This window comes from Anopheles ziemanni, chromosome 2, assembly GCF_943734765.1.
Source record: "Anopheles ziemanni chromosome 2, idAnoZiCoDA_A2_x.2, whole genome shotgun sequence".
Classification (NCBI taxonomy): Eukaryota; Metazoa; Arthropoda; class Insecta; order Diptera; family Culicidae; genus Anopheles; species Anopheles ziemanni.
Window position 1 is genome coordinate 59,625,334 of NC_080705.1, and position 26,492 is coordinate 59,651,825.

The 26,492-nt window shown below is 44.9% G+C and overlaps 1 protein-coding gene across 1 annotated transcript in view; it reads right to left on the reverse strand.

Annotated features, from left to right (window-relative positions):
• Positions 1–784: 784 nt before the first annotated feature.
• Positions 785–26,492, reverse strand: part of LOC131293986 (sodium-coupled monocarboxylate transporter 1) — a 37,380-nt gene continuing 11,672 nt past the window's right edge. Inside the window, exons 5-11 of the mRNA XM_058322035.1 lie at positions 21,372–21,487; positions 19,419–19,582; positions 18,224–18,419; positions 14,003–14,125; positions 5,680–5,827; positions 2,709–2,995; positions 785–1,412 (exon numbers count right to left, since the gene is read on the reverse strand). Coding sequence (XP_058178018.1) covers positions 785–1,412; positions 2,709–2,995; positions 5,680–5,827; positions 14,003–14,125; positions 18,224–18,419; positions 19,419–19,582; positions 21,372–21,487 — 1,662 coding nt within the window. The remainder of the gene's footprint in view (positions 1,413–2,708; positions 2,996–5,679; positions 5,828–14,002; positions 14,126–18,223; positions 18,420–19,418; positions 19,583–21,371; positions 21,488–26,492) is intronic.

Here is a 26,492-nt window from a genome sequence, read left to right on the forward strand (position 1 = left end):
GGTTTCTCATCCCGGCTCGTAAATGGTTCATTAAATTTCTCGTTCTTTCCCTCAAGCCAGACGTTTGCAGAAATTGAAATTTACCGTACGTTCAAAAAACAAATATCCGGCATTGGCCGGTTCTTTATTTCCGCTTCGAAGGCACCGTGTCATGTTCACAGGCTTCCACTTGCCGCCACGCTACTATGTATTCTGGCCAAGATTCACTATCTCCGTAGAAGCTCGTTCCGGGGGTTTTCCTTTAAATATCTAAACATGCTGCACTTCGATCACCTTACGGAGGGTGCAAACGAAATGGTACATCGATGACACTATCTGAGGTACTGTACCTATGTTTGAAATGTTCAAAATCAACAACTCTTAAAAAAACAACTGTCTCTTACAAACTTAAATAGTCGGTACGAAATTATGATAAACTTCACGGCGGCGCATGAAACGGAATGAATTTCTATAAATAACCCTAAAACCGCACAATTTCGAGCATTATCTCAATCATCGATGCTTAAAACGAATGGAAAGGGCCGGCAGGCATTCGAGACACCGGAAGACACTTTTCTATGCGATTGAAACTCTTTCCGTATAATTTGTGCTTCTTTTTTGTTCTTTCCGCTTTTTATCATTCTCTTCAAGTGTGCTGGATATGACCGATTCGGTGGGAGTAAAATCCTTTTCCTTTCAAGCCGGATCGAATCGGCTAGTGAGCTCCATGAGCTTTCGTTCTCATGCTTCATAATTTAAACGAAGCCGGGGAAGTTGGCAAACGAGGGATGGCAGAAATTCATAATTAAAATCTTTCACTCTCCACCTTCATCGATACCGTCGACGGGAAGGTGCTTCCCGGGGCGCTGCTTAGCCCACCGGCCGCTCGCCGCACATCCTCCCTCCAATCCTCCTCCGTGTACGAGCCCAGCTCGGAGGATATCGTCTGCTGGTCGACGGAGAACACGCTAGCCATGCTCGAGTCAACGCTCGCCCCGTTCGAGGCACTCTCCTTCGGCTGGAGCCGACGGGGGCTGGCTGACGGGCTGAGCGTCACCGACGTTCTCATCATCATCGCCAGCGGGGCCATCGAGCCAACGCTCAGCTTCGATCGCTTTTTACCGGGCGATTCGATCGGATCCTTGGAGGGAACGCCGTTTTGGGTCACCGTGCTCGGAAGCTCCGACTGAAGGGATGCACTGTTGCGGCCCGCACACCAACCGAGCGGTTCGTCCGACGTGAGCAGCGAAATGATGATGCCGAACAGCAGCGTCAGCAACGTTCCGAGGCAGCTGTACCACATGTAGCTGATGCCGTACACGGCTGCGAACCAGGAAGAGTCGTCGTCCGTGTCGTCGTCCTGTCTGGCTGAAGCTTTTACGTCGCCACCGTAATCCGTGGTGGACTGCATGGGACTTTCCTCAGAAGACAATCTACAGAGGGACGCAAAAGAAGAAATACAAGAAAATACTTTAAAATAACCATAGAAATAAATTTGCTAACCAAAAACAAACAATATACAGGTATGGAATGATTGTAGATGCTAACACAATCATTTTTCAAGGATCGCTTCTAACGTCCCTGTTAGTTAAAATTAAGCTTAACACTTTTATAAAACAGTAAATTATAATACCATGGTGTGAAGAGAACTAGAATCATGCCATGAACTTATTTCCACCTCATTTTAAGCAGCTCAATGTTTGAAGAGGAAAAACTTCCGATCAATACCTCCAGACTAGCGAGATTCTTCGAAAAGAACATTGATACGTGAAATGTTTTCTGGCGTGCCCAGAGACCCCCGGAGTGTTTTCCCAGCCGGATCTTGGCCAAGGGCAGAATTATCGTCGACCTCTCGACTTTCGACACCGCCGATTGCTCACGGATCGAGAAAGCAATCCGTGATTGCACCGAAACTTTCTTCATCATCGCACTCTTGCCGCCGTCAGGAAAATCCGCATCGTCTCGCACTTGACCGGGTGCGCTTTCGCCACCCCCTTTCCCTATGCGTGGAAAATGGAAAAAAGCACCACCGGCCATAGGACCAGCGAAAAAAAAAAAACACACAACCAACCGCGGCACGCCACCTCGACTCCGGTTAGATTCCGTTTCGTGTTTACTCTCAATTAACTTTTCGTACACCACCACACCTAGCGCCATTCCGCGGCCACATTACAGCCCTCCCCCAGCCGTCCCTCCCTTTACAGAAATCCGTTTCCTTTCGAGGGAAAAAAAGGCGAATGCTAAGCAAACCAAAGTGGAGCGGGAAAGTGAATCCTTTCTTTTTATCGCCCCAACCTTGGGGAGCCGCGCGCGTGTGTAAACACGGAAGGAATGTTAAACGGAAAGCGCTCCGGGGAGGATTGAGGCGAAAATGGAAAAGTATTGTGGAAATTGTGGAACGGGAAAAGGATTCGTTACTTTACATCGACTCATCCGGGCTCTTGCGACTCTCTGTGCTGCTGAAACCAGCTCAGACAGCAAGAATTAAGACATCCGCAGGTGCTGGAGCATTCGCGAAAGAAGGATAAAATTTTTGTTCAAATATTTAATACTATCTGGACCTTGTGTAACGCTCTGAATTCATAATGCTCAATAAGATTTACAGAGTGCATTGTGAACCGGTTCAACGGGACGGTACATCAAAAACGAGAAAATAGAAGAAAGCACCTCTATTATTGCACCTATTCTAGCCATGTTCAAATTTAAGCCACTTCGATGCCTGTACATACCTGTAGAAATGCTGCTCGGAATCTCGACCGCTCCAATCCTCGTGGCGCACTATGTTGAGCAGGGAGTCGGGATCGACGCCGGCGTTCAATTTGAGTGCCAAGCTTACCGACTCACCCACGGGATGCACCTCATACCCGAGACCTTGCTGGTTATCCCACGCGCTGGCACCAGCGTTGCAACCTTCGACGGACGTCGGCAGCGGCACTGGCTCTTCGTTGTTCAGCTGAGCCAGCACTCCAACGACGATGACTAGCACCAGAGCCGTGATGCCACCGAACATCGCACCCTAGGAAAAGAAGAAGAGAAAAGAAGGGAATCATGTATTATTTCATCCCGAATACGGCAGAGCAATATTTTAAACCGAGTATGTTAGCCGTTTTAAGAAACTAGAGCAGTTCACCAAAGCACGTAGCAGTTGTTTCCAGGATGTAAAAGTCATTAATATCAAATTTAATGGTTTCTATTTTTCAACTTAAAAATAGAACCGGAACCATTTTATCAGAAACAGAACAGCTTCCGAAAAGCCGCTCGATTTTAATTGACCGGCAGGTCTTTGTTTAATCATTGGTAATCATTTCGATTGAAAGCTAACAAAGCGAAAGTTTATTGAGCCCTAGCAATTTGAAAAATAAAATAAATCGATCCCCAGCATTGCAATAAATTAGCTCTCCGCAAGGATTATGAAGCACTTCAAAAATTCAATATGTGCCATAGTAAATTGTTTTCCTATAGCAACAAGACTTTATCATCACTGGCAAACTTTTTACTGCATTGGAGGACAAAATTGAAATGAATTAAACAGCGTTACTGGAAATTCATCATATTGATTTAATTATATTGATCTAGTAACCAATGATTGACATGTAATTAAATGTTAATAAAGCCATCCAGGAGAATCATTAAAGAGAGATTATTACTGAATGGACATAAAGAGGAAAACGGATTGCAAACCAGTTCAAAAGAATAAATGCCAATTATAACATTTATTTTTAAAATTTTACTAAAGTGTTATTTTTTCTACCTTTGTAGGGTTTGGCTCCTTTTTTTCTTTTTCGAAAACAGATGGCCTGTTATGCGTAACAATGGCTATTATGAAACAAACGAATTGTATGTCAAATAAGTGATACAGAATGATTGAGTAAAAAAAACGAATCATTAAAGACAAAATCACAGTCCTCATACTTAAATGCTAATAGTTCAACTACAACTTTAGTAAAAACCTAAAAAGCACCGATCCCATGAGCTTAGATTTTTCTGAAGGATATTTCTATCAAGGATCAACAGCTATGCAAAATCGTAATGCCTGTCAAGAAAACATGTTGAAGTGCTCCAACAAAGAAGACTAACCGTTGGCAAATGATTGAAACGTAACGTCACAAAAGGAAATGTTCATCGACCCCACATCCATTTTTCATTTGAAAATTTGAACGCACCGGGCATGGAAATGTATGAAAAAAACCAATTTGAAACCCAATGGCTCTCCGAATCAAATGAAACCAAGTGGACGAGGCCAAGCGAGGCAGAGATGATTGCTCTCCAGTGGTAAACGACACACTTCACGCTCACTGCTCGCACCGCCATAATAAGCTCATCTTGTTGCGATTGTGCTAAAATGGAATATTAACAGGTAATCAAATTTTCATATTTTCAATTTGCACTCGCACACTTGAGGCACATCTTATAGCCGTGTGTATGGGAGACCCTCCGCGGGAGAAAGAGAACAGCTATTCTTGAGAAGCTATTGAGGAGCAAGTATCCCCTTGGCGGATGGCGTTCAGCGAACTCGTCATCTTCCGAGGGTGCCCGCATGTTACCTTCTTCCATTTGTAACTCTAGAAGCGGACGAGTTGATCAACAGCATCAGCTTCGTGATGATCCTCATCATTACCCTCATCGCTGCTTCTTAGGTGTCGCGAAAGTAACCAGGATGAGGGCACTCGTGCCACACAGGTCACTGCGGGCCAGGTCGAGCGGTTCTTGAAGCGATTCCGGAACATCCCGCTTTCCTTACTTCCCTCCAGCTATCTCCGTTCACTCGAACAGGGAGATTGCTACCAAAGTCACCCCCGACGATGTCTAAAAAGCGTGACAATCCTCTCCCCCAGATAACACCGTTGGTGTAATCGTGTGAGGGTGTGTGTGCATGCGTCAATGTTTGCTTACCCAGCCGGAACCAAGGCACAATAAAAAGCTCATTTAACTTCACTTCAATGAGATTAATCGGATAAAGTGGAGAGTGTTTTTCAAGCAGCTCTTGTTCAGCCACTGTTTGCCATCTAATCCCCACATAATCACTGGCGTACATAGAACCCATCAACACCATCCCTCCCTTTACGACCGCCTCCCCATCATTCGGTCGTGCGGAAAATGTTGGTGAATAAACAATCGCGCACATACATACACAAACACACACCGAAACGAAGGAGGAATGGGATCCCGCGATCCATAATCATATTGCACGAATTAGACAACGAACCCGGCGCAATGTTGTTTGCCGATTGGAGAGGCGAGACCCGTGGATTCCGAGCGGGATGTCGTTGTTGTTAAACAACTTAAATTGCGTTTCAATTCAATTTCGTCGGCTGTCGGGTGTGAAAATAATTTGTAAATGCTAGGCAAAAGTAAACGAACAAGTAAATGCTACCGCACGTGGCGGCACCTCATCTTTACGCCATTCTTGGTAGAATGCTGATACAGCGAAGCGCATTTTTCTTTTGCGAAGCCGGATTATTACTGGAAGTTAATTATTGTTCTAACGCTTTCTCTTTGCTTATAAGTGCCATTGTAGGGATGGAATATATTTAGGGATGGATATTGTTGAGTTTGGTAATTATTTTTTGGCAAATGTTGGGCCAATTGAGTCGCTTGTACTTTCTAATTTAATACATACGCTGTGATTTTTTTTTCAATTATACCAGTATCTTGTGTGAAATCTAGCTGTGGTGTGCTTTAATATAATTCTCAACTTACCTTACTGTTCGCTCGGCGGAAGAATATTCCAAGACTAAACAGACCCAGCGTTACGCCACCAATCAAACCGTTCAACGTAAGGGTAGCCTGCAGTATGCCACCGAGGCGTTCCACCACGAAAACTAGTCCGAAGGAAACTAATCCAAAGCTGTGGAATATAGGAAAAAAAAGGAAAATATCTTGGTTAGTATGAAACTGGGAAGCAGGGGTTGTATCAACATTGCAACACCTGCACTGAGTGAGGGAATTGAAAACCAACCAAAAACTCTACCTTGAGCCACCGAGTTGGCCCAATATTGGTAAAGAAGGATCACGAGTAAACCAATAGGAAAACCAAAACCAGACCGAACCCTAAAATAATGCTGTCGGCAAGATGTTCAATAGTCAGAAATGAAAACAATCCAGATATCCGTGCCAGTCTTCCGGTTCAATTGCAGTATTTTTTGGTTTCGTATGGGGGTTTCGTTTTTTTCGTTTCTTCCAATTACGTGCTAAGTGCATTACAAGAAATGTGGAATGCAAAAATAGAAAACCATTGCTTCACGATAAATTCATATCCAAAAAAAGGACCCCAGTATTGCTTTAAGAAAAATTTCGTGTGATTCTCTGTTTAAGTACATGAAATTTACAAAACTATAACAATCACAACTAATTAATTTAAACACTAATTTTATTTAAAATGTTGTTCATTTGCCATAGCACCTTTATATATGACCAACGCTAAAAGTCGATCGTTATGCCAAGTAAAATAAAAGGAAGTATTAAACTGGAAAGGGGTCAGTGTTACAAAAATGGGTAAGTTAAAAGCAGCTTATGAAAATTAATGGTTATGAAACATATCGTAATAATCAATCAGTATATTATATGGATAAACTACTAATTTTGACTCTATCAAGCAAGAGTCGATAGATATACCAGAGTTATCTTTAAATGAAATCACAGAACAAACAGAAAAAATAGTAACGAAAGAAACATGCTTTATCGGAAATCAATTAGAAACAAGCATGTTTTGTAGCAAAATAAAAGGTTTTAGAATACTTTTATCAAGCTTGGGTCATGATTGTCAATTAATCAAAACTTGTGATGGAAAACATATCCAGATTCAACTATCTGATATCGTGCAATACGTTTTTTAAGATGAACTGAAGGAATAAAATAGAAACCATTTTCCATCGTATTTTTACTATATCCTGTTAGATGTTACCGTGCATTTGATATTATCGTGTAAAAAACGATATTCGCTCTAAAACGGGTACTTTACATGGATCTTAATGGGAGAAGTGAAATATCCTATATTGAACAAAACTTGTTTGCAAAAACAATGACACAGTCAGAAAAGTTATTGATGAGGAAAATGGATCGTTGAAAAATGTTTATAAAATAGACCAATAATATCTGTTTGTACGGCATGGCATAGGGTTCCCGTACCTCTGCTTAAGGCTTCCATAAGATGAAAGATGAATTATTAAAATGAAATACATCCCATAACATTATATCTTTTCTATAAAATACCGCATGAAAAATCAATGTTACGAAGATTTCATGTCACTCACTAGCTAGTCACTTTTTTTCTTCTAAACTGCATAAAGCTTCCTGGGTTCGTTTTTAACGACTTTCCAACCAAAGCCACTTCACGGATGCTTTCCGGTGATAAATAAGTGCCTTTACTCAAAGCTGACTAAAGCCGCTTCGAACGGAATGAAATGAAGAAATCCTGCTTCGATTTCCAGTGGATTTTTCTCCGAACATAGCGCCCGGCTGACATGCCACCCCAAGGCGAACGCCAGGAGCAGGACAAACCGCCGCATACGGCAAGGAAGTAGGTACAATCGAATTAATTTTTCCTTTTTCTCCCTCGCTATACTGCACCATTCAAAACTCGCATCGGGTACACATACAAAAAACAATCTATTCCTTTTCTGAAACATCTGTGTCTCAGGATCCAACAGGCAGGGAGAAGGCATACGAGTGTTGAGTGCAGGGTCTTCGGTGGAACCTCCGGCAGTACACACGATAAACCGATACCAACGTCGATAGATCAATACGGCTCGATTTGCTTCGGGTGAAAGCAAAGAAGCGTCCGGATCAGGCGAAGGGAAGGAACAAAGCAGAAATCGATCGAACAGAAGATCAGCCGGGACACGTGAGACATTGACGACGTCTCAACTGTTTGGCCGTTTCCCTTCCCACTTTTCCACCACATTAACTTAACCCCCCCTGATATTCCACCTCCTCAACGTTCGGAGGAAAAATCGTTACGAAACGTCAGTAGGTGAACGTGATAAAGCACCTGTTTTGCTTGCGAACGGCTCAACTGCTAAGAAGTTGTTCGTGCAGCATTATCCCCGACACAACAACGACGGCAGCTCGTTTCGACGCCAGTCTATGGGGGTTGTCTTGATGCGTGACACATCCGTTTCTTATCTCTTCGATACGAGGCGAGTGCCTTGTATAGCATTACAGATATTATTTACCTTTCGACGGTGGTGCGTTGCCAAGGGGAGGGGAGGGAGGGGGAGGGGCAACAAGCAAACACGTGCGGTTCACGACGGAGCAGACCACACCTAGGATGTAGATTGCTTCTTCCGGAAAACGGAATCCACGGGGATCATAATCCAGCCTTCAGCCCGGAAGACTTTAATCACGCTTCCTACCAGCTTTATCGAGAGAACTTCGTCTTTAGTTCCATTCCATTGACTTTGGGCTTTGATTTTTTATTCAGTTACCCCACCCCCAACCCGAACCATTCGCGGTTCGTGAGAGTTTCTCCCCTCCACTTCTGCTAGAGGTGAATAACTACCGCCCGGAGGATTAATCGGAAACAGGCCAGCGGACGGGGTTCGGGTGCCCCCGGGGGAAATCTTATTCCGGCCAATAATGGTGGCCGAAGGTGGAGTGTATTTATTTCACTGTCATGGTCCATCGCACGTGCACACGTTGTTCGGTCCAGCGAGGCCCAAAGCAACGGATCGAAAACTTTCCCAACACGATCGCGTTCGCACACTTTCGCCCATGAGTGCACAAGCTGAGGCCAACTGTACGTCAGAGGATATGGGACCCCAACACGTAGAGGGAAAACGTATTCCACCATATAACGCACCTTTCACTCGAGACGAAATCCATCCGTTTCTTCCTTGTTTTATTTCACTAACGCAAGGCATCCAAATGCGAAGGCGCAGTTGATGTTTTCTTTCGTGCAAAGAAACGTTGAATATTTCCCCCGTAAAATGTTTCATAATGTGACTTTTGACGATTCGTCGACGAACCTCGCTCTGTCTCGGTGTATAAGGGAATTTATTTCAAAGTAAGCTGCTCGTCGTCGTCGCATCCCACGCAATCCGTCAAGCATCATTATGCAAACGGCCCACAATCATGCTGTAACAACAAACGACTTAAAACAAACGACCCTCGACAACGGACTAAATTGGCCCGAACGAACGAACAAACCAACCGGCCCCAACAGCGTTGATGGATGGCAAAAACTCCGGGCGAAAAGTGCGCCAGTGCGAGCGTATGCGAGCGTTTTTATTCCGTTATGGAAAGCGTAAACAATTTACCTAATTTTGCGACAGAACGACAATTCGAAGTACGCGGCCGCCTTCGTAGTGAGGGCGGGGGGAGGGGGGGGATTATTTGACGGAACCCTTAACATTTCGCTATTTCTTGCATACGAAATTAAATCCCCTCCTCGTGTTCCCTCCGTCCAGGTAAGCCGGTAAAACGAGTGCAAATTTAGCGACCTTCTATTCGTTGCCCGATGATGTTGTTATGAATTTCAGCCGTCCAATTGAACCACCGTTCGGAGCAGCTAACCACGCGAAAGGTGCTCAAATATAGGGTGGTCTGTTTTCTTGCCCAACTATTACCGTCTGAAGATTCCTTTTTCGATCAGTTTATTGTACCTCGTTCTGTCCGTTTAAGAACACTCCGTGAATCCCAATACTCGTGGGAATGAGAAAAAAACACGTCTGACGAAAAATAATTCATCCCATCGACGAAAGCAAACAAACGCACGCGATCGGCAAACTAAAAACACACCCGGCGGAATGCTCGAGCATGCAGCTCAAGCCACGGAACGACAAATCGAGACAAATCGCTCCCGACCCCAACCCTCGAACCTGTTTGCCTTCGCGAGCATCACTGCTTAATTCCGATTCCGCGCCGTGAGATGAAATTTCAAACAGGTTAAAGGTGAAATCGAGCGAAAATCCAATTACATCCGTTTCAGCGCGTCCCCCGCCTACCCGTTCACACACCCGCTCAAACGCCTACAATAGGAAGCATTGCATACCCGGCCATAACCTGGCCTTTTCGTAAGCAACCAGGCGCCTCCATTGGCTCGGGAAATGTGTTGGCGCCTTGCTCGAATATCCTCCGATATGGCGTAGCGCACTGGCGGACACCCACACAAACATAAAACCCACCAGCGGCCGCTACGAGACGGCGAGCAGTGCCAAGAACGTGTCCGGTTGACCGAGCGGAATCAAAACTTGGCCGATTGCCGATAACGGGTGGCACCCTCTTTCCGGGAGTGGATAAAAAAAAGAAATCCAATTTTTAAAAACAACAGGATTAATCTTTTTCCTAGTCACCGCAGTCACACACCGAGCGGAGCTATCAGTTGGAGTGTTTCTATATTACCGGCCCTTTGTTTAAGTACTGCAGGACGATGGCCTCCCTCGTGCCATCGGGTCCGTTTCCATTTTTTTTCTGCGCTCAACAGAATGTCTGTATTTTTCGGCCTGCTGCTGCTGGAGCAGCTCTTACGTCATCCGGAGCGAGGAAAAATCGAAATTTTATAGCTTTCCATTAGCACCGGGAATCGGGTATCCGTGATACCGCCTGCGAGCCCGATAGCGGGTGCCAGATCGGGCAATAAAAAGGAAAATGCGGGCGGGAAAAATCTGAAGACACGGATGCAGCAAAAATGCCCCAAACAAAACAAAACAACAACCACACAAAAAATAATCGGAATTGAATCCACTCCACGGATTCCCGGAAGCGCACCATTGTGCGACACCAGCCGTCATCTCTGGTATTCGCCCGAACGAGTCCCCTTTTTCGGGGGGTGGTTGGGTGGTGCCAACTGCAACATTTGCCGCCAAACTGCCTCTTTGCCAAAGCCATCGCCAGGAGGCGGACAGAAGCGGCCCGATAAGGCGAGATAGATAGCTCCTCCACGCCGGACAGATAGGAGCCAAAACCGAAAGCGATCGTCAAAGCTTCCTTCCCCTCCCCCCTTCTCCCCTCAAACCCCCAACGAATGCATGCACCTTCCGATACGAGGGTGAAAATCTGTTTCGATCAACAACGGCCCTGCAATATCGTTTTCTGGCACAAAATAAAAAGAAAAACCAAATCCAACTCTCACACACACACACATAACTAAATCTGCCAAAGCGAACACACAGCGCCCGTACAATCGATTCCGGTGCCTTCCGGTTCTTCCGGCGGAATCTTCAGCACCATTGGTTCCGGCGGTTGCAGCGGGCGGTTATCTCGTTTATAGATTTCGATATTTTCCAATGCATTTGATTTTTTGCCTTCTGCCACCCGCGCGAAGGACTGTGTAAGACTGTTTTATGCATTTTGTTTTTTTTTTTTTTGTTTTTGACGACGGAGGTATGGAAGGAACGGAGTTTTTATTCCTTTTTTTCCGTCAGTAGCCAAGCCAACATTTTTTGGTTAACTCCAAACGCGAAGCTACAGTATCGAATGTGCTACAGTTGGGAATCGGTTGCTCGCCAGATGAAACTGTTCGGTCGGAAAAATGCACCCCGTACGTGCAGCGTACTGGTGTGGAAATTAATTTTTAGCACCGAGCATAAAATTTTACTGCGTTTATTCGTGTGATCCAATAAAACATAATAAAAATCTACTTCATGGCTGGCAGCCTTAGATGGGCTAGATTCGCACTCGAACTGCATGCAATCATCTTGAGCGGCGCAAAATATATTCACATTCGAAGGAAACATTTTTCCGCCCGGCGCTATCAGGCGGAAAATCGAATGATCCGTTTGCCGCAAACAAATGTTAATCTTTTCGGCTTGTCACAGAGCCTTACCCACGTCCGACGTGTCTTCCTACCTCGGATTGGAAGGCCATTCATTTTAAGCTATCAAAACGAAACGCTGCGGGAAACCAGAGCAAAGTGGCCTGAAGGACAAGCAAAAAAAAAAAAACAAACAGCTCCATCCGAACCATTCCAGCCCGGATCCGTAGCTTGTTGCGTGTAATGAACTAACCTACGGATTGCGATTCATGGCGTGACCCCACGCCGTGTGAAGGCCGTCTCCATTCTGCCACTGCTATCAAAACATGGCAACGCAGATGACCCCGAAATAAGATAGATGAGATAGGAAGGAAAAACTGTAGGACGAAAATATCAACCACATAGCCTGCACACACATACATACACAAACCCACGTCACGTTCGATACGATGTCCGACGCTTCGGCACAGTAACGGGCCATAAATTACCCTTCGGAAAAAGGGACCGATAGGAACAAGTAAGCAAAAACCACATACACACACTCCGCATATCGCTTCGGACCGGCGGAGGAGGTGGCCAGGTCATAACCGTTTGACATCAGTGCCGCCCTTTTGGACCCCCGCCCTTGCCCTTTTTGGGGGGACCCCTGAGCAAGTGGCGAGCACCATTTGTCTTTCTCGACAGAGTGCCGGACGGCCGAAGCGATTGAGGACAGGCGGCCCCAGCGTGTAAAAGTGGAACCGAATGCGGTCGAAAACGTCTTCGGCTAGGGAAGCTTAAGTCTTCCAAATCATGCAACCGCCCGTTTACGACAGTCATCTATTTTCCCATCGCCGGCCGTATCAGGCTTTACTACGGTGTAACCATTGGCCGGGAAAAGCGACCGGACGGAAATATAACCTTTCTCCGCACGATGCGATTCATTGACATCCGCGGAAAGTGGTGGTGCTCTACGTGAGGATTCTTTGCGTTCGTATTCTGGTGCTAGTCGATGTTGCAATGTATAACTAACATCAATAATTGAACAGATATGAGCATTAAGCTTCTTGTGTTTCTTGTTGAAGTAAGAACTAAACACAGCAGTGTATAGAAGAAGGAAAAAAATTAAGGTAAGGTGAGGCAAGATGCACGCCTTAAGCAAAGAACAATTGATTTCTCACAATCCATTTAGAAAAATACCTCACTTTTTTATTGTGAGCAGCGGTAGATTGAGCATTCTAGGGGTCCAAGCAGTTATTAGTTGAAGGCTCCAGGAACTTGCAATACATTCACCATTAATATTTTTATTTCAACATTTATATAACTTCAATTTAGGTCGAGCCACTCATTTTCAACAACCAATCAAATTTAAATTAAACCACAACTTTCATTAATGTTATTCCATTGAAAAGTTTGCAGTGCGAAACCATCAATAACTTTCCAGGAGAATCATTTTCCATCAAAATCATTACCTTTGAACAAAATTGACAAGAAACTTAATTTTTACTTTCCGTCGGACTCAGTTTCCAAGGAACAATTTTTCAGTCGTTTTAAAAATGAAAAATACTTTTTTGTACAATGTTTCAAAAAGCAAAACATAATACAATGTTAAACATTATTACTATATTTGAAAATGTACAAGAAGCTGCTAATCCAATTCCAAACTATTCGAAGAATTATTCTTAACTATTTCACACCTTTTCAAGTTCTTAATTTACTTCATATGAAAATACATTTACGAACTTATCACACATTGGATAAGACAAACAATTTTTTGCAATGAATAAAAATGATTGTAACATTTTCCAAATTTGAAAAAAATATGGACAAAAAGAACGGGGCCCTCGAAACCTCAGAACTCAAAGCAGTACCTCGGTTTGCTTACCCTATGATCCTCCTCGGATTGTAAAATAAAAATAGTGATAATGTGGAGCAGTATCTCCAATATGTGCAGTTCCCACACAAGGTGGCATACATCAAGAAGCAAAGTCAAATGGACTTCCAGCTCAAAATAAAAATTTGAATGGCGTATTTAATTTTAATTAAATGACTTTTTTTTAACATAACACATGCCGATGCGTTTTAACCCACCGGGGGACTTTGCCCCACTTTCCTCTACTTGATTTATGATATTACTAAAATTTTCATATCATACTCAGAAAACCCTTTTTTAGCGCTCAGAAAATATCTTCTTCGCTGTTCAGCGGACAGGCAAAAAAGGGAAAACCAACGGACTCTCTTCACGTTCACGAACCGTTGTGAATAAATACTTCCCTTGGCTGGCGCGGACGAAAGCATAGCAACATGTGCAGACGTTATGGAATAAAACACAAGAAACAACACCCTACTTACCCCAAGGACATCCACTTGGCGTACAGTGCACCCTTGCCTTCGGGTATCTTCACCTCCATGCCGGTCACAAGCAGATCCTCGCTCGTAACGGCGGCCAACGAGTTGAGGGCTGCCGCGACAGTTCTACAGGATAGGGTGAAAAATAAGCGAAAAGAAAATGAAGTAAGAAAGATAGATCGCACCACTATACGAGACACTCGCCCGAACCGAAACGGTTACTAGAAATGGGCCCCACCGACCACATCCTTAATTGCCGCCGAAGCTAACGTACATTGACGTGATACATTTAAGTAGGAAGGAGTCGTGGGACAAGGAAAAGGAGTGTGTGTGTGTGAGTGTGAAGGTAAAATGGTGAACGCGCCCGGTCGTCTCAGCGTGGCCTCAGCAACGCGCTAAGTTGGTGCGCAAAATACGAATGTAATTATTATAACAACATAAAAGACAAGACACTAGCGGTCGATTCCGGCACTGCACGATCCGACGATCCAAACGACGCAAACGGCACACTGAAGTGATAATGCGAAAAGGAAGCTACACGAGCACGGCCACTTCCGAGACCTTCCGAGCTCAAGTGGCTTCCGGAACTGGTGCTTGTCGGCGCCGGTCTTCTGTTCAGCCGTGGACGCGTTTGCCAAGCCAGTCGAATGATGCACCCAAAAAGCAGTCACACGGTCGGCCGTTTTTCCACGCTTCGCACACCCACACACACACACCGGCCACACGGACGGAGTCCAATGGGAAGGTGCCGTTCGGAGGAAGAATTTTATTAGAATGTTAATTTTATTCTCCCCATCAAATGGCATGCCCGAGGCAGACGCGAGGTGCGACATAAGGGCGGAGAACATGGTACGGAACGCAAGTGTAGTCACCGGAAGAACTTTCCGGCTCGTTTCGTAGTTGCTGCTCTATGACAATCAAATTTGAAGTCTTCTTATTGCAGCAAACTTCCGCTAGAAACAGTTTCTATTTCATGTTTGATGCTGAGGACGGTTCGCAGCAGGAGAGAACGCTTAAACGGAGTTGTCATGAGGCATTTGAGGAAGCTCTTTTCTGCCATATGTTTTCCATTGCAACAGGAAACGGAAAGAAAAAAACTAATGAAGTTAAATGAATTTAACAAACTACGAAGACTATCGATAAAAGCTAATTTCCAAATCGTTCCAATGAAATCATTCGTCAAAATCACTCACTCAAAAAAAAACTCCAACTCATAACACAGTCATAAAACATTTGCCAAATGCATAAATTACAATGCTTGCATCATCAACCATCCATCCCCGGTCTTGGCTTCCTTTGGCATCCATTATCGAATGGAAATTGTTGCTCCAGACCGGCGCTACTATTGTTTTCCCTCTCCACCGTAATTTATCGTTCAATTGCGATGCTTACGGCTCATCAATTACGAAAGCACAAATCCAATAAACGAACAGCTTTCCCAGCTTCGGAGCGCGCTGCGGTAATTACCGTCCGTTCCGGAAGCGAAATGAAAAATGAGTCTGCCTTTTTTTTTAATGTAAATCCCATCCGGGTAAGATCGGTGGTCCAAGAAATTGGGTGCTTTCTGCTTTGATCCTCTGCTCTCGGGAAACTCGATTTCGAAACCGGGGGGCACAGCACAACAAAACCCCGAAGCCGAAAGGTACCCGTCATGAATTTGCCTTTTCTTTTATGAGCAGGGTCTAACCGGTGGACGCAACATGCCGGAAAAGATTCGCCTTCCCGACCACTTCATATTTCAGGCGATTTTCTTTTTCGTTTCGCATTCAAAGTTTTCCTTTGCAAGATGAAGTACAGAAAGACAAAAGCTGAACAGCAACAAACCCGGGGATGAGTTGTGCGGGAATGATTTGATATTTTTATTGCCGTTGGGAAAGCTTCGGAAATCAATTCCAATCCAGTTGACGCGTCCCGCCACGGGCTTCAAGAAGGCTTCAAAACATCCACCCAGTGCAGTGACTTTTCGAGTGGAAATTTTTCGACCGGCCGAGAAGGCTTTCCATTCCTTTCCACGCCCGCCTCGGACGAGTTTTAATTCCCTGCGGGAGTTTTATTTTTCCTTCGTAAAATCAATCCAAATTAACAGTCGTAAATGGGAAAGCTCCCGGTGCCAGTTTCGCGCTGCCCACATCATTACGAGCCGATGACGACCGGACCGGAAGGAGCGAAGGAGCAACAAGAGACGGAGAAATTATCTTCGGTCGAGCATCCCGATGGTGGAACGGCGGAACGCGAAGGACTCCATACTTTTATGGATGATCGTAAAGTTGATTAATCGGGTCTATTAAAAAGTTATCAAAACCTACGGGTCTACCTAGCCAAGGACCGGGCGGGCGGCCAAGACGCAGACCCTCGACACGAAACATCGCCCAGAAGGTCGTCCCGAACGTCCATCAAAATTCGGGCACCCAAGATTAGTGTCTCAATTCGCGAATGTCCGACGAAGAGATGCGGACGAGACCCGCACAAAACACCCAAGATGCACACACACACACACACACGGCCAGACAACGGGGACGATGTCTGACGACCCGGCGGAGATGGGTGGGACCCGGTTTTCATGGGCTTCCTATTTACGACGCCCTACCGCCGCACATCCTGCAGCTAATAGGATGTTTGATGGGAAACCTTGGGAAGCCCGGAGCTCAATGGAGATGATTAGTGTACGGCCATCATGCGACCAAAGCCCGGGCTTTGCTGCTTCTGCGAGCAAATGCCACGCACTCAGCCGCAGACATCACGTGGTTCCCGCAGGTTTTCGCAACGATTCACGGGTCCGCGCTCTTTTGGGATGATAGGGGAACGAGCGCGACTTGGTGATGGTGATTTAGTGCGGTCCATTATTGATATTCGTCAATATCAATCACGATAGTTTGCTCTTTGGAACGGTTTATATATGAGTGAAGACGAAAATAACTTCAACTGCCATACTTCAACATAACGTACAACGTTTTGTTTTTCATACTTTAATATTTGAAAGCCAGCGAGGTGAATATTTCCACCATCCAAGGCATTTGATTTACGCAGTTAGGTACTTATATGCCTAATCAACGACAACTGCTCATCAAAATGTGCTGTTCTACAAAGAAGTCGTTTCTTTGCATCCTTCAGCAACCATCAAGCTTCGTATTAATCAATCATACCGGCACATGACAAGGCCTTACATTTTCGAATGAATTACTGGCCAACCCGAGCGGATCTGAATCTACTTGAACCCGTTCGCCTGGCTCATCAGTAATCTAATCCTTTCTTCTTCAGCAACATGCTAATCGTAGCTACAGGCCAAGAAACTAGCGGAAGCGGATATTCTCGAACAATCGCTGTTGAATGGAATCTGTTTTCTAGATAATTTACCGCCAGTAGCTCCTAGTGGACAAATGATTTGATTTGATTGCTTGAACAGCGCCCTTCGGCAGCTGCTTTCATCAAACATGACGCAAGAACCGTTTCGTTCTAGTGCTGCGTATGGAAAGGCAAAGGTTTTAGAACAGTAAAGCCTGTCGAAGAGTATTGCTAGAGCAGCCTTCCTGTATGGTTTGACATTCTCCATTATACGGTTCCTATCTAACCAGGTTCGATTGTATTTAAAATCATTGGGTAAATCTCGTAATTTCCACACGGATACATATCACAACCATTGCGAACGTTTTATGTTTTTCCAACTGATTCAATCAAGAAACTGCCCGCCGCCATCATAATTAATTTCATTTGTAAACCACTCACCCACCGAACACTCGAACCTGCACTCGAAAAAGCCATAACGAGGCGTACGCATGCAGCATACTTGGTAACGGGCGACAATATCCCGGAATCGTGCCAGCATAAACTAATCGGTAGGTTGTGCTAATTGTCCACCATAACATTCAGATTACCACTCTTGAAAACGGAACAAAACGATTTCCGCCGTAAGCGTTGCAGCAGATTGTAATTTAATGACTGATTAAACAGCGAACACATATTCACCGCGAACCGCACCAATCCTCCTCGTCGATTCCCCGTGCCCTTCGCGTTCTCTCCCGATTGATCTAATTATATCTAGTCGGATTACAATTTTTCGATCATTTACCGCAGATTGCAATACGTTCATTTATTCGATAACGGTGTGATAGTACGCAGATAGTATCACAGTTCTCACACTTGCAGGTTCCCTTTCTTCGGGATGCTGCGAAAGAACACGGAAAATGTGCCACTATCCAACATCGGCAAAACCCATCCATTACTTACCCCAAGCTGGCGGCGAAAATTCCGGCCACGAAAATACCGGTCATGAATTTGATGTGACCAAACACATCCATCACGTAGTACGGCAGAAGCTGATCCTTGGCCGTGATCTGGCCCGCGGCCAGCGGGTCACAGTCGGAATAGTGTGCGAAAGTCATCAATCCCGTATAGAAGTTCATCAAAAACACCGCAATCAATCCTGGAACGGGGGGAAAAATCGGATCGAAAAACAGAGCATAAGGAAATGGTAAAGCTACACGTTCGGGTACATGAACAGCGGACCGCAGCGAACAAAGTCAACAACCGAAGCAGCCATCGAAAAGAAAAACGCTTTACGAGAGAAGGAGCTTCCGGTGGAAAAATGAAAGAAAAAACAAAACTCAACCAAAGGCAGTAGTTTTGCCGCAACTGCAATCGAAAACATATCAATTAGATTGAAAAAAAAACCCCGGGTGACGGGGTGGATCGTGCCAAACCGCGACGTTTGGTTGATGCTGCGATATACTAATGAACAAAAAACTAACTTGATTTACACAAACGTTGAACAAACAAACATTTAATCAACATCGTCAAACGAGTGAGCACCTGTACCAGAGATTGACCTAACGAAGGGAAAACTAATGTAGTTGTTACTTTAGGGCAGGAAAAGTTGTTCAAATGTTAAACCAATCGTTTGGATAGAAGGAAAAGAAACACATACTGTTAGTATTAATTTAAAAAAAACTTTTAACATAACGTTTCTGCTGGTTTGATCAATAATTTCGAGGAAAAATTCAAAATCATTTTAACAACTTTAATACTCACGTATGCATTTTTATCTTTGGCAACAACTAGCTACATGTACCCAACCGGTTTCTGCCATATTTCATTTATCGTAAGGTGATTCAAAATAAAAAAAATCGAACAAGCAAAAAAACCCTCCAACGGGATGGAAAATGTCCTTTCCACTCACATTGTCACAAATCAAACGATGGTCCATTGAAAGCTGTTAACGCGAAGGGAGCCTTTTTTGCCACTCGTTTCGTGCGGGTGCGAATGTGTGCGAAGATAGTGGCGGCCGGAAAAAAACTGACACTCGAGTGGAAGTCGAAAATCGATTCGAGAGCACCGAGAGAGAAAAAAAATATAACCCCACGCATGATGCCACGTACAAACTTACATAAAAAGGAAACCCCAACAACCAGGCGGATGCACTTACCGAGCAGGGAGAAGTAGAGTGCACGTTTGGCCGTTTTCAGCGATTTTAATGACATGCATTTTTGAACGGACGCCTGATTGGTGCAGAACAGCGAGGTCCAGTAGAAAAAGCCGCCGATGATGACGGACCACACCGTGTGGCGGGTCGTCGGATTGGGATCGAAGCTGCGGTGGAGAAGAAGAGGCAGTGACACAAGCCGAAGCAGCAGCACAACAAACAGGAAACACAGCAGCCGGACGGATTTCACCGCAGTCACAAGTCATCGGAACATGCGGCGCATGTGGCAGGTTCGATTCGGTTCGGATTCCATTCGTGTCGAAGCGTCCCGCCGCGTTTTGGGGTTGGGAGTTTGTTTTTGCACCAAGATTGCACCAGCCAGGGTGGGTTTTCATTTTGGTGACCGAAAATAACATTGTCATTCGCCGCGCGGAGGGTTTTTCATCGAATCGACATCACCGTACATTTTCAACCGTTGAAGAATGATCATTATCGTGAAGCCAGACGCCGGACCAAGGGAGCAAGTGAATAATACAGATGATGATAGCGATCAGGCGATCCACAGCAAAACGGAAACGAAAATAAAAACAAAACAATACATTAAAGGAAAGTGTAACAAAATAAAGCAATAAAATATGTATACTTAGTTTTATAGTTTATATTATACTTAGTTATACAAAGTATACTTAGTTTAATGTACAAGAAAAACAATACAAAGTTAATCATGGAACCCTAATGAAAATTGGTAAAAATTAATGTCTAACTCCTGGAATGTGTTTTTTTTCCTTTTTTCCTTAAGGCTTGTTTTATCCACTCCCTCCCGAATAAACAAATCTGTCCAAAAATGACGAAAATGCCGAGCTTTACTCTAGTGGATTATTTAAATTTATTGTGTTTTCAAAGAATTTTTCTCAGAACTCTCCCCGCACACTTGTGGCACTCGCTTTAACATTCAAGTGCGACAACCAACGTCAGCAACGTCGTAGTAGGCCTTTTTCTTGTACCGGCACCAAACGAAACATAATACAATTTTCCATGACCGGTTAAGTTTTAGTTTTTTCTTCTTGTTGTTATTCTATTCGCATACTTTTCCTAGTGACCCACCGGTGACTGTTTATCGTCTTTCGGATCGCGCTGCCAAGTGGGAACCCCAAGCGCGCCGAAGCTGAAGCACCAATGGAGGCGCCCAGTGGTTCACACAAAAAAGCAAATTATGTGCATAATTAATATTTATGAACTTCCGTTCAGCTTCGAGGCTCCGGGTGCTGCCAGTGCTCTCCAGGAATCCCATGGAGCTGGGAACAGTGCTTTTTCCTCGGCCACGACAGCGGCGTGTATGACAAAGGCGACAGCGACTATGACGGTGAAAATGATGAAACCGATGCGCGCCATCGTGAGTGGGCACGAGCCGAGGTCGAGAGGGGTGGCGGGGCAGTGGGAAAAAATATAAACGACAAAAAAACACAACAAGTGCTTGAATAATACATGACCTATCCCGCGCAAAGAGCAGACCGGAAACGGAAACCAGGTGGCGATAAAATCAACCAACCCTCCGGGCGATGTTTTGCCATCGAGAATAAAAAAGTAAGATCATTCTCGATGACGAGTGACAACAAAAGGCGCGTAAGAGATGGCGCGATTGTTAGCTGGCGAGAACGTTTGTCGCGATTTAAAATAAACAAATAAACGAGTACCATTTTCCCGACCTTTCCACATATGCGCCAGAAGTCACGCGTATTTTAAACAATCATCAAACTTCATGAAAATGTACCATGAACTGGGAAGTTCCAGGACCGGGAGAACGGTTTGCTTTCCCCTTAAAAACCTTCACGTCCATACAAAGGTACTTGCTTGATTGTTGTGAACGCCGTGGATGAATCGTATGCACGTGTTGGTGCCCTTTTGCAGCGATGGCGAAGCATGAAGGAGTGATTTTTAATTAAATGTGAAACCTACTTGAAAAATTCAATCCTGTCGTGTTCGGAGGCGCGGGAAAACACGTCCGGCAGGGCGGCCGAGTAGTGCGACCCGAGTGCGAGGATTAATATGAGCGAAAGCAGCAGCACGCAAGCCTGTCGAGGGAAGAGAAAGAGAAGCGAAAAATAAACGATTAAACAAAAGTGAAAATCTCAGTGAAAAGGCTGGAGGAGCTGGTGTTTAGATTAAAAAGTTTTTGTTCTCCACTGCGAATATTTCAAATAGAAGGAGGACAGGGCAACGTTCAACCTCAAAAGTATTTAGAAACATTTATTAAATTAAAGTGATTTATTTTCCTGAAAAAATACCAAGGCCTAACCATTTCCCTTCAATGAGCATGAAATCAAGCGAGCATAGATTAACCAGACAATCCTTTCCCGGTTTAGGACTTTGGAAGCGTTTCGGGCTACCCATCCCCACGCCTTCCCTACCTCCCCAACGACCCGTCGTTTTCCAGATATTTATCAGTAATCTTCACCTCCCTTCCGACTTCCGGCGCTACCCTATTGCAATAAGCTGTTCCGGACAATCGGAGACGAGCTTTGTCAACTTCATGCTAAACACAAACCCAAATGATAAATGATACGCCCTCGGCCCTCTTTCCTTGCGACCGGTTCCATTCCATTTCGCCTCCTCATTCCCACCTCCATTCCATCATTTCGACTTTGTGTTGGAACGAAATCACTTCCCCATTTAATTTTCCCAACTCCGGGGTGGAAGTGAAAAGCGTTCAATTAAGCGCTGGCACCCACTGGTTTCCCCTTTCCAAAGTACGCACGGACACGCACTGCTCGGCCGGAACAACAATCCCGTCCGTTTTTCGTTCATTCTTTCGGTTGATGATAATAATGTTGGGAAAAAAGCTTCGTCCCGGGGTGTCAGCTATTTTCTGCAAAAAGTTGACACCGCTCTTCATTGGCAAGCGCGATGTTCAAAGTCAGTCCCCAGTTTCTTTTTTTTAAAGAATGTAATGTCCAACCCCGTGAGCACCAGCACTTGGTTGGTGGAGAATCCGCCATTTCCAAACCGTCGTCGGCCTAAGTAGCAAACAATAAAACTTTCTAAATCATGTTTGAAGTTTCGCTTTCGTCAAGCCGCCGCGGCTGGTCGATGATTTGATTTGGTGCGAATCCCTTTCGGGGCTCGTCGGCTTCCGGTAATCCCACAAAGAGAGCGGGCCTACACGTACACACGTACGCACGCTAGCTGATTTGCGAGATGAAGTTTTCGCCCGCTCGTCCCGGTTGGATGATTTTCAATTTTTCATCGGGACATTCCCTGTGCAGGACATTCGCGTAAAGACAAGAGTGGTGCTACCGGAAAAGGCAAATGAATTCGACTGGAAACCGTTTTTTTTAATGACAGCTGTTTTTAACGTTACTGAAGTATAAGTATTAGTTTAAAATATTTCAAAGTCATTTTTTAATCATTTTTTATTCCAAATTTGTTATAAATTATTTTTACTTTTTAAATTAATTGAAAATTGAAATCCTTCTCATTATCCACTAATTGAACGCGACGTGAAACCGAAAACTGTACTTTCTTTGTATTCGTAAGGTAATAATAGAGCAAGAAGTTAATCTCTTGGAAGAAAAATATCGTGAATGAAATTTCCCTGTTACGGAGCTACAATGAAGACCCCTAGCCAGGCGCCGTCACCCATACCACACAGTTCCATCCGGTTTTTATTGTCCCACACAACCAGCAATATAATAAACACAACCATTCAAAAATGTTGTTTCCCATTCCGAGCAACAAAAGCAGGGTAAACAGTTCACAAACTAACAGCATCGTGGTAAACGGAGCCTTTCGGCACCCGCGGTTTCACCCCGCTCGTTTTAGAAATGTGTTTTTTGTTTTTGTTTACACCCAGTCTGGCGTCTTTTTCATTTCCTACGGCGTAAGGGGTAGCCCCAGCTCTAGCAGGCGGAACCATTATAGCGGAAATACATTTGGCGATGGCAGGGATAAATAAAGCTGGCGCCAGAAACTGATAAAAACAATCACTCCGTACCCCGAAACAAAAACGGTAAAGCATAACATCATCAACCAGCATAACATCATATTAACACCCAAGCCGTGTTATAGGAAGAGGGGGAGAGGGAGAACAAACAAACAAACAAAAAAGTCGTTTCGCCTGCTTTTATGCGCACCATTTTCTTATTTATTCTCAAATTATCTTTCCCGCCGTCGCTGTCGGTGGCGGTGACTATTCATCGTCACTTCCGGCGTCACGCGTGATTCCCATAAACGGGAATGTGCTCCCGTGCCGTCATAACCGTTCCCGGGAGGAAAACACACGCCACGACAAAATAGTTACATCCCGGAAGAATGGTTACGATCTAGTCAACACATCGTTTGACAAACGGGAGGTTCCTTTCGTTACAAACATTCACTTTTGTGTTCCAAATAGTTCAGAAAGGAGCGACATGAATCGAATAAACTGGGAAACAGATTCTAACCCGGAAATTTACCAACTCTTGCAGCTAATTGCAAGAGGATCTCATTTATAGCTCGACATATTTAACTAAGAAAACCAACGCTACCAACCCTGGTGAACATATCCCGAAACGTTTGATTACAGATGCCGAGAATGATTTATGTGCGTCGAACAAACACTTTCAGGTACCGGTGAAGTAATAAACTCATAATCCTCGCTTCCGGAATCGATTACATGCAAACATTATAATGGAAAATCATACATCTTTATCAGGAAATCTGAGATTCCGTGCAATTGGGGTCCGTCTTTATATGATCGTTTGCGGAGCAATTTCTTCGAACACATCAATTCCTTCTCTCCACCAAATGACCAAATAGGATTTGAAATTGGAACATGAAGAGCCACGCAATTACACGAATCGAAATATGTTTGAGGCGTTACAATTTTTCATGTGAAATTCATTCATCAAGTTCACCCGAAAACATTACGTGAACGTTCTCCCCGCCCCCTAAAACTCGCTGTAATTGCTCCAATGGCCCCGGATGCGAGCGCACATCTAATCTGATTTCCTTCTACTCAGGAATCTATAACCCCGTTAGCATGTGAAATGTCGCGGAGCTCCGCAATCTGCAACTCAGTTTGGGCGCGAAGACATGCTCGAGCAAACCGAACGGCGAAGTGCGGTAATATGCTTCCCGAGAATCCCACAACGAGAGCTAATCATCCTTCCCGGCAAACGTCACGTCGACAAACGACACGACCGGGTTCGAAGTTTGCCTGTTTGTGTGTGTGTGCGTGTGTACCATCAAACAACGAGCATGAGGGGTGGGTTTATCGAGAATTCTGCATAAATCTTGCCCAATGAGTAGCAGCTATCAACGGAAATCATCACAAAACGGACGGGCTTTCTTCGGCTCGTCGGCTTTCGGATTCGCTGTGCTTCCATCATTCTAGAAGTTGATGGCCCTTTTTTTGCGTGTGACTCCTCGTGCTCAGATTTTTTTCCGCTCTTTCACCAAAAAAAAAAAACAGAACCTTTCGCAGCAAACGACAGAGGCTGGTTCTTATCTTAACGGCACCGATTCCACGCGGGCTCGGCCAGCTTCGTACGCAGCGGTGGTCTTAATACACACAAACAAACAAAAAGAAACACTCCAAGAGGAGTGCCTCCCTACGCTTGAGTAAGAGTGGGGGCAAGTACACAGCAACAACAGCGTTTCCCAATCTCTAGGTGGGCCAAACCCGTCGTAAAAATCGAGCCGCCCAGCATCGATGGCCCGAGTCTTGGATAGCTTGCTCACCGAGCAAAACGAAAAGAAATGGAAAGGGATGTGCTCTATCATGTCCGATTGCTGCCAACAACCAAAGTGAAGTGACTTAATTTTCATTCCCGGAAAAATTCACTGCTCCGTGCTGAGGCTTGGGAAGTAGGGAAAAACTTCTTCTAGCGCAAACAAAGGGAACGGCAATGAACCGTTTCGCCGAGCGGGACTTACCGGCAAAACAGTTTCTTCGTCGGAAAAATCACACACATTCATTTTTTCACGCTTTTATTTATTTCCTCCAGCAACATTTCATATTCCACCGGCGTCGAAACACTCATGCCCGTGCTCGGCCCGATTTTCCACGAGGGAAGGGCGCGTATACGGTGGCAGGGGGAGTGGGGTGCAACTTTGATTGCTCGCGCCTCCGTTTCCAGCTCGCGGAATGATTGACTGAACCGCTCCGGTTTGCCGACGTGCCGACGACAAACGACGATCGGCGCAAAGTGACGGAAGGAAATAAATTTTCCACTGTGATTTCTTTAAAGCCCATCACGTCACACTAGCACACAAACACACATACACACACATGTGCGCCAACGGAAACGGGGTGTGAGCAATGAGGCGAATTTACAACCACACCACCGTTCCGGTAATGCCGTTCCGGGAAATATTTATTCAAATGCCTCATATTGCATTCCCGCCGGCCAAACGGGAAAAGGAAAAAAAAAAAGAAAAACCTATCGCGCGAAATTTACATATGACTGATTGCCATAATCGGATGCCGTTTGTCAGAGAAGCATCACTCGATGGCATTCGGTGGCACCCACACGGCTTCGCTTCCGGTTTCAGTTTGTTTGGTGGCAGCGAACCAACTCGCTACGGGATCGCGATCGAAAGAGAGGAAAGAAATTGATCGAAACACATCCCGCAACTTGGCACGAGCGGAAAATGAATGGAATTTCCCACCGAGCCGCTCATCGCCCGCGATACTCCGTTCGCGGCACACAACTATATCTTTTACTTTCCGCGGGCGGATGAAATATTCACATCATTTTTGTGGAATTTGCCAGTGTGTGTCGGTCTGTGTGTGCGCTGTTGTGGCCGTAAGCGGTGTGGCGTCCCATTTGTAGTTGTTTGATGTATTTCCGTCTGCCAGCTTAAGGGACAAAGCATGAGGAACTGCGCTCCGTCTTCGAAATTTGATATTTGTTTCCTTCGCCTCGTCGTTCACCAAACGTCTCGGGGCCATAGATACGACTTTATCATTTTGATTCATTGCAGCAAACGATTATTTAGCGAGTTAATTTTCTTTAGCACCATTTTTCGTTCGTTCAGATTATACCCCGCCGGTTGGCAATTTTCACGAATCAACGTTAATACATCAAAATGCGTTTT